Source organism: Sinocyclocheilus grahami, unplaced genomic scaffold, assembly GCF_001515645.1.
Source record: "Sinocyclocheilus grahami isolate Dianchi unplaced genomic scaffold, SAMN03320097.WGS_v1.1 scaffold312.1, whole genome shotgun sequence".
Classification (NCBI taxonomy): Eukaryota; Metazoa; Chordata; class Actinopteri; order Cypriniformes; family Cyprinidae; genus Sinocyclocheilus; species Sinocyclocheilus grahami.
The window spans coordinates 483,849-496,926 of record NW_015505491.1 but is presented as its reverse complement, the minus strand read 5'-3'; the positions used below and the strand labels follow the sequence as shown (position 1 = coordinate 496,926).

The 13,078-nt window shown below is 35.9% G+C and overlaps 1 protein-coding gene across 1 annotated transcript in view; it reads right to left on the bottom strand.

Annotated features, from left to right (window-relative positions):
* The window catches only part of LOC107601745 (plexin A3-like), a 186,457-nt gene that overhangs the window by 93,022 nt on the left and 80,357 nt on the right, over positions 1-13,078 (bottom strand). The window contains exons 5-6 of the mRNA XM_016294030.1: positions 10,455-10,555; positions 8,989-9,166 (exon numbers count right to left, since the gene is read on the bottom strand). Coding sequence (XP_016149516.1) covers positions 8,989-9,166; positions 10,455-10,555 — 279 coding nt within the window. The remainder of the gene's footprint in view (positions 1-8,988; positions 9,167-10,454; positions 10,556-13,078) is intronic.

Below are 13,078 nucleotides of genomic sequence, written 5' to 3'. Positions count from 1 at the left end.
TCTGTTTTTCTATCTATCTATCTATCTATCTATCTATCTATCTATCTATCTATCTATCTATCTATCTATCTATCTATCTATCTATCATTCTGTTTTTCTATCCATCCATCTATCTATCTGCCATTCTGTTTTTCTATCCATCCATCTATCTATCTATCATTCTGTTTTTCTACCCATCTATCTATCTATCATTCTGTTTATCTATCTATCTATCTACCCATCTATCTATCTATCTATCTATCTATCTATCTATCTATCTATCTATCTATCTATCTATCTCTCTATCTATCCTTCTGTTTTTCTATCTATCTATCCTTCTGTTTTTCTATCTATCTATTTATCTATCTATCCATCTATCTATCATTCTGTTTTTCTATCTATCTATCTATCATTCTGTTTTTCTATCTATCTATCTATCATTCTGTTTTTCTATCTATCTATCTATCCTTCTGTTTTTCTATCTATCTATCTATCTATACACAGTATATATTTTGAAAATATTTACATGTATTTACATGTAATTCATATAATTTATATTATATATATAAATATATTTAATATATAAACAAAAATGTTCTTAAATATATACATGCATGTGTGTGTATTTATGTATATACATAATAAATATACACAGTACACACATATAATATGTACACAAACTTATTTTGGATGCAATTAATCATTGCCCAGTAGTAATAAAATGTATAAAAAGTACTAAAATAAATCAAAATAAAAAAGTACTAAAAATGACAAAAACAACAAAATTACTAAAACATTAACTAAAATTAAATTTAATTGAATGAAAATCATTGAAAAATATATTGTACAGTAATATGTAAAGTAACAGTATTTATACTCTTTAAATATTTCATTAAAATGTATACATTGGATACTTTATTAAATATTATAATATTAATTACATCAATAATATTAATAATTATTTATAATAAATTGAATTACAGAACTGATTAACATTTATGATATAATATTCTACGATAAAAATAATGTATATATATATATACACACACACACACACACACATACATACATACATACATACACACACACACATATACACACACATATACACACACACACACACACACACACCTTCATAACACACATACATGTTTTTGAACAGCCAAAACATAGATAAATACACCTATTATAAGATTGAGTGCTGCTTTTGTTTTTTTAGTTATTAAATATTTTATACAATTTAATTTTGTTATTATAATTATTGTAAAAAATATATTATTATATATTCATATAATAATTGTATAATATTATACAAAAATAGAATTTTATTATAAAAATTCTATATAAAGAATGTGTACATATACATACATTTATATATCATTAGATACATATTTAAATTTAGACAGACAGACAGACAGACATGCTAAAAATGACTATTTTTAATTTTGCATAAATATATTGAATCTCTCTCTTTTGAGGGACAATATTAAATATTACATACAAACAAACAAATAAATAAAGATAAATATTTAGCTTAGTATGTGCATGTATTAATTTCGCAAATAAATAAATATTTAGCACTTATAATGATATATAAATGAATAAAATGTATATAAATAAGATAATTTCTCATATATAGTTATTGTATATCATTATCCTGTTTCAAGAGAAACAATATTATATGATGAATATCATTCTAACATAAAACATTTCAGTATAACACCACACATATCAAGTAGATGTTTTGAAAATATCAGACAACTTCAGGAAACATCCCACCAAAACGTTGAACACTACAATAATTATCACTCATAAGGAGGTTTGCTACAAACAAGGTTTGTTTTTGTGATAAAAAGGTCAGAACCTGAACATCTGCTCGACCAGCTTTTATATCACAGCGAAAACACAAGGCTGAGAACGGCGTCATCGCAACGGGAGAAATTGAGATACGTGCACATGTCCAAATATTAATTATACAGAGAAGGGGACTGTCTTGTCAACAAAAGAACATAATAACCAGCGAACAAAACTGTTGGGTGTGCCAGTCATTATTCAGCATTATGTGCGCTGATAAAAGACGATAGATCTGCAGGACACCCACTACAAAGGCTATCTGGATTTGCGAAGCTGAAATAAACGAACACAAAAGGTTAAGAGCAACCGTTCCAGTAATTATAAAGCTTGTTATGATGAGATGGGAGGAACAGGTGTAGTTTTTTTAAAGGTTCTTCTTGTTGGCTGTCACTGAGGCGAGAGAAAGACAATGAAACTGATGCGAATGAACGAACGGGATAGAAAACACATTTTTTCTGACTTTTCCAAAGCAACAAACAAGCCTCACGATTCGAGGTATTATTCATGTCCGTAACTCTTAAGTATGAGCTACAGTAACAGCGCTAGAATAATAATACACGCTAAGGGCTTTAAAAATGAACCGTGACTCGTCACACTCACTCAAATATCACCTCTCCGCTCTCCGTGCCGCTGGAGAGGAAGAACGCACATCGAAAGAAGAGACTAAAGAAAAACATGTATGACTGTAGGTCAACCCACAGGCGCGCACACATGTGCATGATGAGCAGTGCATTATGGGATTGTCTGTTCTTCTCACTCATTTTACTTCAAACTTTCCTTCTAATATGGCAATGTGAAACCACATGTCTGTCTAACCTCATCCATCTGTAAACTGACACCAGATCCAATTTAATTCTTCTCACCAGAATTTCAACCTGAAAAAAACACCTGTAATTGGAAATAACAAAGTGAGAAAACGTCATGCGAATATAAATGTATCTGTGCAATGGAAACAATTTGAGAGAACAGTTTTAGTCTCGACACAAGAAATTGCATCATTTATTCAACGACATTGCAGCATTGTTACTGAAGCTTCAGGTACTGGTGGTGCTGATTCACTAAAAAGAACTTGACACATAAGAATCATTCATTCGGATTCCTGAACAATTGACTCTTATGAGCCATTTTTAGTGAATCAAACACTTGTAGCTTACAACTACTGTTATATTGACTAATATTACGCAGTTTGCAGAAACTGACTGGCTGTACATATGACAATATGTAGGTAAAGAAACATTATCTACGTTTAGTAATATTTCATAAACATAATTAATCTTATATCAGATTTTCATAAAATTCACAAATCATTCAGAGTTCATAAGAATCATTTACTTAGGAACCAAATCACACTGGTTGTGCTTTACCTATTTGATTTGCTGAAAAGAAATCAAAATCTCAAAAGATTCATTCATTTGGGAATCAGACTACACTGGTCACACCATATAGTCTGACTCCCGAATGAATGACTCAGTTCTTTTTTAGTGAATCGAATGCACACATCACAACCAGTGCAGACCAAATGCCTCCTGAACAATTGTCTCTTATGAGCCAGTTCTTTTTAGTGAATTAAATACACACAGCACAATCAGTGCAGACCAAATGATTCCTGAAGAAATGACTCTTATGAACCATTTTATTCCAGTGAATTAGAAAAATGCAGCATTGACTAGTGAATAGCTAAAAATACACTATACACTAGGGCTGCACAATTAATTTAATTTCTAATCGCAATTACAATTATGGATGCCACGATTACATAATCGTTCAAAGCGGCAATTAATCGTTCAAAGTCCACTTATGTTATTCCGCACGCTTAAGATATGTTTTTTTCTTTCTACATGTTATCTTAAGGGTTTGTTTTAGTTTTAGTATAACATTATAATACCATTTATATTTTTAGTATAATTTAAAGAAACCAATCCGATGTATATTTGACATTTGAGGCTTAATACTATAGAACAGCACTAAATGTTTTTCAGTTACAGTGTTTTCAGCTTGATTATTTTCATTTAAAAATACAGCATGCAGGTGCATCAAACAATGGTATAAACATCATTCAATGTAAATTGTGATAATCGTTATTAATAATCGCAATTACAATTTCAAGGGAGTAATCGACAATTATGATTTTTGTCATAATCGTGCAGCCCTACTATACACTGTACAAATGATTATTGAAGTACATTTACATTTTATTGGAGTAAAGTGTTTCTACTTCAAAATTCCACATTTAATTCAATGTGTTACTTTTGCGTTGTTGTTTGTGAAATTTACTAGCAAATTTGTTTCAACACAAATTTTTTTTGTGTACATTATGTTGTCAAAATGGGGTGTTTATTATTAATTGATACATTTATGTTTATATAAAATACTGACATAACATTGTTTAATTTATAGATAACACCGTTTATTAGATTGCATTTATTTTTTAAAGGGGTCATATGACGTTGCTAAAAAGAACATTATTTGGTGTAATGCAATGTATTTATGCGGTTTAAGGTTCAAAAAACACATTATTTTCCATATAATGTACATTATTGTTTCTCCTCTATGCCCCGCCTTTCTGAAACGCGTTGATTTGTACAAAGCTCATCAGTCTGAAAAGCGAGGTGTGCTCTGATTGGCCAGCTATCCAGTGCGTTGTGATTGGCCGAATGCCTCAAGCGTGTGATGGAAATGTTATGCCCCTTAACACATACTGTGATGCCGTCTCCCAGCAGGACGAGACAAAACCAATAAAACCCATTACAAATTAGGCATTTGTTGCATCCAGTGGGGACATAATTACTGATTACAATGACTTATACTGTCTTTTTACGCGTTGCGTATCGCGCTGCGTAAACATAAAACCAAGCTCTACTCTACACTGCTCAAAACTCTCGTTTGAATCATCAGTGGCAAATTATTTAAATATAAAAAATGCACTTACAGGCTGTGAGTCAGAAGCGCCAGACTGTCCTTGCAAAGTTGGAAATGCCCAACTTTATAGAAACAGCCTTTGTGCCACAGACGCAGTGTAGGCTACTGGTTCAGGAAACAGTCCTCATCCTCCATAAAATGCGCTGCACACATCTGAATATTTGGGTTGAACTGTTCTGGAACAGTGTTGTAAATACAACTTGACCACCAATTTCTAGTTGTGTCCTCTTTTGGAAGACCAAACAAAGTAGTTTCGCTTTCACAACGAAACACACAGCGTCTCCATGACATGGCAGCGGCGGCAACAGCAAGAATTAAAGTTACGCCTTTTATTGCGTGAACATTTGGGCAGTGTAATGCAAATCTTCCACATTGTGACGTAGACATGTGGGGGCGTGTTAGAATGAGCCGTTTTAGGTAGGCGTGGCTGACTCTTAACTTTTATAAAGAATATCTCTTTGAATTTGAGACTTTAGTCTTTGCAACTTTACAGATCGTCTTTATGCACCAAGAGCTTGTAACACTCCAAAGAGAAAGGAAAAATTGAAATCGCATCATATGACCCCTTTAATACTTAAGGCCATTGCATACCGAGTCACTGTACAAGCGAACGCCAAAATCCAGAATGGCGATTGTCAAGTTCATCCACTTTGTCTCACAGCACAAAGCACTGTAAAGATCCTTGCACACTGAGCTCACAGAAATTGGTGGTCTTCTTTTTAATATGTGGCTCTAGTATCGCTAGCAAAGCATCAAACTAAGCCACCGACATCCTGAAGTAAACGTTGTATCGCCTGTGATAATCCCGCTCCTTAATAAGGAGATGGAACTCTCCTTCCTCTCTATATCTCAGGATTGGATGAACCCAATATTTCCTTTCTTTTTCTCTTTTTAAGAAGCGAGAGGACAACAAAATCATCCTCACTGCTTGAAGACTGCATTTAGTAGCCTACTGTTTTGTGAATTTTTTTGCAACGGATTAGTTAAAACGCATCGGACTCAGTGTGCAAGGTTTCTGTGCGTGACGAATTTTTAGGAGGACGAATACGAAAAAACATACAAAAATTTCGGACTCAGTGTGCAAGGACCTTTAGAGTTAGTGGTTTAATCAAATCTCCAACATTAAGTATGAAATATTATGAATGACATTAAATTGTGCGATTTGTTAAGTAAATGAGTTTGAGTGGGCAGGAACCTCTCATTTTCTTTAGAAAATATACACATTTAGCTGAAAGAATATTAGCAATACATAATCTGTAAAATCAGATTTTAAAAAGCCACAGTAATTACCTCAGAATCCCTCAATTCAACAGCATAACAAAGCAATGGTCCTAATAATCAACAAACCACTGTGATGTCAAAGATAGCTCAATTATTTTTGACAGAAACCTTGTTGAACCGGCAATCTCTGTACTGTTAATTATCCCACTAATGCGTTAGTGCACAAGTCATTTATGAGTTATTCAGCATTGTTTTATTTTACTAGGCTGAAACAGGAACTCAAAAAAGGTCACTTTTTGTATATTTAACCAGTGGGAGTTAAACAATCACCATGCAATACGAAACCTGAGTTAATATACTGAGATTCTCAAAGATTTACTTTAATAAAACAGACTCGACAGCCCTGAGCGCTTGAGACACTTGTGTACCCGGTGTGTCTCAAGGTTGCCTTTTTTTTTTTACACTGTCAAAGCAAACAGTTTCCATCGACTCCACAAAGTCGCACTAGTATGAGCGGCACAAAGCCACACGGCAGACAGCGGAGTCGCCGATGTATTGTCAGACTCCCATGTATCATATTTTTTCATTCACACATCTGTCATCGGAGCATGAAGAAACTGTGGCCGGGCGGGTGACGAGCCGGTTGAGGTCAAAGGTCAGGCTCTTTGGAGTTTAGAAATGGGGTGTGCGCTCAATGAACACGTCGACCATTAAATCCATTGCTTTGCTTGATCTGCTGCTAATTGCGCTGCACAGCGGCTGTCACAAGGTCATGTAAAGTCTGGGGATATGTTATTAATATGCAAACAAATGTAATTTTCCGATGGGTGCGGTAAAGGCTTGCGTTAATTATTCCATCAATCCCAGATTTACATCTTAATTAAAGATTTTTATCTCGTTGAAGGTATGGCGATGGTGTTCTGTTCTGAGTTCTGTTTTTTTTCTCTCTCTCTGACGTGTAAAACTCCACAATGGTCTTCAAGGCACTACAGGAAGGCAGAACAAAGCTGCTTGATCACCTCTGGATAACTTTATCTGTGTCTATACGCTGCTGTCAAAAGCTCGGAAATGCTTCGAATGCTGACTCTGGATCCAATTTGTGTAACTGAACTCATACGTTGCCTCTTGCCATAGAGATTTCAAGTAGAGAAGACAATGTTTTGTGTTTCTGTTAAAGCTTCGAATGGCAATCAGTGATGAAGTACAGACACATTTGTAATGAATGTAGAATGCCTGCCAAAGTCTTCTAATGGTGTAATTGTACTTTAAATATGCATACTCAGTGACGCAAAATCTGATTAGATGAGCCATGTCTGAAGTATCACAACAATTGAGGGTTTTAGTCTATTAGTTTTGAAGCCGCAAAGAACAAATCTGTTTTATCACCTCTGGATGACTTTATCCGAATCTAATCTGTTGTCAAAAACTTGGAAACGCTACGACTGCTGACTGTGGATCCAACTTAACCAAACCCACACAGTACCTCAACACTGTACAGTTTTCGCAGATTTTTGCGCTTTTTTGTGAAAGCTTCCAACGACAATCTGTGATGAAGTACAGACACATTTGTAATGCTTGCAGAATAACTGTTAAAGTCTTTTAATGGTGTAATTGGTCTTCTTGTCCGTCTGTCAAATTATTGACAATATATCTGTTATTCCTTCTTCCATGTTTGTTCTGATTATGTTATTTTGTTCATATTTAAAAGACAATAAACAGTTGATCACAAAAACAAATTGTGCAATTGGATTTAAAAATGCACAATTATAAAATTAATATCTGTGACAAAATCTGATTGGATGAGCAATGTCTGAAGCTGTTAAAATAAAATAACAATTACTGTAAGTTTTGAGGTCACTTTCATGTTACTTCTAAAATACCCCAAATTAAATTATATAAATTACCATTCAAAAGTTAAAGGTCAGTAATGTTTTTTTTTTCTTTTTTTCTCTTTTCAAAAATAATGTTATTCAGCAAATATGCATTAAATTGTAGACATGTAAAAATCGGCAACGGTCTTTGTGGAACTACAGGAAGGCAAAACAAAGCTGAAATAGAGACAAGTTTGTAATGAACATAAAATGACAGTCAAATACTTTTAATGGTGTAATTGTACTTCAACTGTACAACTGTAAAATTAATAGTTGTGATGCAAAATTGGATTAATAGCTGTGACGCAAAACTGATTGGATGAGCAATATTTGAACCCGGTAAGATAAAATTTTACAACAATAGATCATTTTTCAGGATGTTTTTATGTTAGCGTACTTCTAAAACACTCAAAATTAGCTTACATCATGCAAAAGTTTAGATTCAGTAAGGGATTTTTTTTTTTTACATTTAGTGCAATATGCATTAAACTGTAGACATATAAAACTTGACAATGGTCTTTGTGGAGCTACAGGAAGACAAAACAAAGCTGAAATACAGACACGTTTGTAATGAAGATAAGAATGACTGTCAAAGTGTTTTACTAGTGTAATTATACTTAAAAATGCAAAATCACAACAATTGAAGCTTTTAGTCTTAGTTTTTAGGTCATTTTTATGTTAGCATACTCTTAAAATACTTAAAATTAACTTAAACTACCGTTCAAACGTTTGGGGTCAGTAGTAATATATTTTTTCGAAAGAAAATGTTATTAAACAAAGATGGATCACATCGTAGACATGTAAAACTCGATAATGGTCTTCACAGTACTACAGGAAGGTAGAACAAAGCTGTTTTATCACCTCTGGATAACTTTATCGCTGCTGTCAAAAGCTCGGAAATGCTTCGAAAGCCGACTCTGGATCCAATGTGTGTTACCGAACCCATACGGTGCCTCTTACTACAGATGAAAAGACAATGCTTTTCATTTCTGTAGAAACATCCAGTGACAATCCGTACCCTGAGGCCTCGCCGCCCCCATGGCGCGATCTCGACTGGTCCACGAACACGCACTTATGTCAAAACCTTTCCCATCTCTTTCCAGAAAACACTCCATAAATTAAAGAGCGTGTTCAGCGATCACACTTGCTCTTCCTCCCCCGGCTTTGACTGAACGCAGCCCACTCTCTGACGGGAGTTCATCCAGTACAGGAGGGAGCAGAAAGCCATGATGATAGCGGATAGGCAGCGAGGGGTGGCGGTAAGCCAGCAATAGCCAGACACTTCCTGACGGCAGTAACCGGTCCCCATGACCAGCTGCTGCCTGGGGATCAACCGGAGGTAAGAGACAGAAATGACGGGAGCGGAAAAAAGACTAGGGAACATGTGGGGAGGCCTGTCACCTGCCAAGTGCGGCATGAGGTAGTTGAAATGGCAGCCACCAGCGACGCAGCGCTCTGATTGGCTGGCTGGGCTCCAGAATTCCCTGAGGTGTCTTAAAGAGTTCATAAGTGAATCCCGAGAGGAAGGTGACGAAGTACAGACACGTTTGTAATTCTACTTTAAAAATGTACAGTTGTACGATCTGATTGGATGTTTAAAGCTGAAATATTACAACAACTAAAGCTTTTTTTGAGGGCTTTTTTATGTTAGCATATTCTTAAAATACTCTAAATAAGCTCACGTACACTCCCTTTCAAAAGTCTAAAAGAAACTAATATTTTTATTTCGAAAGGATGCATTGAATTGATCAAAGGTGACGGTACATTTAGAATGTTCCAAAACTTAAAATGTTTCTATTTTAAATCAACTTTCTATTCAAAGAATTAGCAAAAAAAAAAAAAAAAGTATCACAGTTTCCACAAACATTGATGATAACAATAAGAAATGTTTCTTGAGCACTAAATCAGCATATTTGAATGATTTCTGAAGGATCATGTGACACTGAAGACTGAAGTAATGATGATGAAAATTCAGCTTTGCACCGCGGGAATAAATTACATTTTAAAATGTATCCTAAAAGAAAACAATTATTTTAAATTGAAACAATATTTAAATATTATTGTTTTGACTGTATTTTTAATCAAATAAGCACAGCTTCAGTGAGCATTTAAACAACATTGAAAAATTATTTTGAACCTAAACCTAGTGTTTGGATTTCAATTTTACAGTCTCCGTCTTCTGGCAAAAATATTAATGTCTTCATCCTGCACTACATATTTTATTGTCCAATCAAATGCTCACTAGGAATGATAATGTCCCTTTCCAGCAACCGATCAGCAGCTAATCACAGTTCATGGCAGTGACAAAACTAAAGCATACTGGCTAAAAATGAGGACACTCTTCAATATGACCTATCCAAACTTTCTTTAAACAGGAAGTACTTAAACACAGAACTGAAACTGCATATTAAGCGATTTCATGAGGTCTGTAATTACATTCAGATAGTCAGAAATGTCACAAAACCTTCCATTCATATTCGTATTTTTATGTACACAAACAACCGACCTCTTAAACACCATGTAATGCCTCATTTCCTGAGACATAGCAAGCATATTTTAGTGTGCAGAATAACTGTTCTAGTCTGTGGAAGAGGAATGACATTGACTTACTTGTTATGCAGGACACACCAGCCACAGTGAGGATCTCCTGAGCCCAGACACGTCTTACAGCTGCTGTACTGAGAACAGCTCTCCACAGGCAGACGACTCACCTGAAACACATGACAGACATTAAACTGACATTACCTTAACACTACCACAGACAAACAGATCGCCTCTGCTAGTCAAATCACTTCTGTTTATTGACACGGATACTATAAAATCATTTATTTTTGGGAATAGAACAGATAAAATACTGGACACACGACAGATATGATTGAAATATATTATATTAGCAATCAAAAACGAATGCTCTTTATTAATTTTTTTTTTTTTTTTAAAGTCCCCCGTGGTGAAAATCAAGTTTTTTATGTTGTTTATTTGTCTATGTGTTGTTTTTAATATGTTTTTAGACAAACCATGTGCCAATCCATTTATCAACACCATTGCTGAGTATTTTCTCCTTAAAACGGTAGTTTCCCAAAGGCAGTCACAGAAACGCGGTTTGAAACGGCCTTTGTTTTGCTACGTCACAAAACTCAACCAATCGCGTCAAGGGATCCTATCCTTAGCATATCATTAACTGTGCTGCAAAGCAGAGGGTCTAGTGAGAAGGCAGCCAGGTTAATCCAGTAACAGTTATATTTTTTCTGTAGATGTTTTCACGATGTCATGTGCTGTTAGCGCTTATTTATGTGTATTTAGAACTGCTAACGTGAATAATAACCCGCGGCAGCAGTGTAAAAGTAGCCCGGAGTCAGACGCACCTCTCCCACATTGACATCCGCACGTCACACGCGTATGATCGCGGGCGCGATTTGGAATCACAAATTTGGCTGCATTTGAGTCGTCAAGGCATTTTGAGGACACAACATCGTCAATTAAGTAAATTTAACGAATGTTACAGTATCCACTGTAGTTGTCCGCTAGTAAAAACTGTTTTATCAGTCATTATCCATGTATCCAGCGCAAACAGATAATGATAACTCACGAAGTTAGCCATCAGTCTCCTTGCTTACGTTGAGCATACCAGCTTATTTCTGGTTCAAACACATATGGCTTAATTAAACCAATATTTCCACTTGCCATTATATCACGTCTACTACAGTTCAGGAGGCGCCGGCTAGAGGTCTGCTACCCAACCCGAGCCCGACGCGTCCCGAAATACTTTCGGGTTTCGGGTCGGGTTCGGGTTAATGTTAAATGAATAGCTTCGGGTTCGGGTCGGGCTCGGGTTTATAGCTAAACTAAAACTATATGCAGTAGCCTAGGCGACGCTGCTTTCATAGACGCACGCACACACATTAGTGCACACGACAACACAGCACGGAAACTTTTATTAGTAAAATAGCTTGGACAGGCTACTGACTGGCAACGTTATATTTCTCTGCAATGAGGGGGTAAAAGTCGCTGTTTTTGAAGTAACTAAGCCTCATTGCTTGTAGAGAGAGGCGCGCAAGAGCAGGTTCACACACGCAACTTTCATCAATCTCTCTCTCTCGCTAATTCAAATAAATTATATAATTAATTCAAATCCGCACGTCACACGCGTATGATCGCGGGCGCGATTTGGAATCACAAATTTGGCTGCATTTGAGTCTTCAAGGCATTTTGAGGACACAACATCGTCAATTAAGTAAATTTAACGAATGTTACAGTATCCACTGTAGTTGTCCGCTAGTAAAAACTGTTTTATCAGTCATTATCCATGTATCCAGCGCAAACAGATAATGATAACTCACGAAGTTAGCCATCAGTCTCCTTGCTTACGTTGAGCATACCAGCTTATTTCTGGTTCAAACACATATGGCTTAATTAAACCAATATTTCCACTTGCCATTATATCGCGTCTACTACAGTTCAGGAGGCACCGGCTAGAGGTCTGCTACCCGACCCGAGCCCGACGCGTCCCGAAATACTTTCGGGTTGGGTTCGGGTTAATGTTTAATGAATCCGAAATACTTTCGGGTTTCGGGTCGGGTTCGGGTTAATGTTAAATGAATAGCTTCGGGTTCGGGTCGGGCTCGGGTTTATAGCTAAACTAAAACTATATGCAGTAGCCTAGGCGACGCTGCTTTCATAGACGCACGCACACACATTAGTGCACACGACAACACAGCACGGAAACTTTTATTAGTAAAATAGCTTGGACAGGCTACTGACTGGCAACGTTATATTTCTCTGCACTTAGGGGGTAAAATCGCTGTTTTTAAAGTAACAGCCTCATTGCTTGTAGAGAGAGGCGCGCAAGAGCAGGTTCACACACGCAAATTTCATCAATCTCTCTCTCTCGCTAATTCAAATAAATTATATAATTAATTCAAATAAATGCGATCTTACCGCACTGCATCTCTGTGTCTGATTTAAAGCAGGCCAAATGCTAACGAGCCTTAACTGATGAAAATGACCATAATTTGCACGATGGAAGAATTATCGTCTTGTCGTATATACAACCCTTCTCTCGGCAGAATTTATGTGACCGCTGCACCTGATGTTCATAAACTTTCATAACTGGTAAGTGTTTTTTCTTTTGCCTTGTGAACTGGCCGAGCCTTAATGATTGTGTTTCTTTACATGTATTTGTTTACTGACCGTATGCAGTCGTGAAATACATTTTTTTTTTTTTATTGGCTATT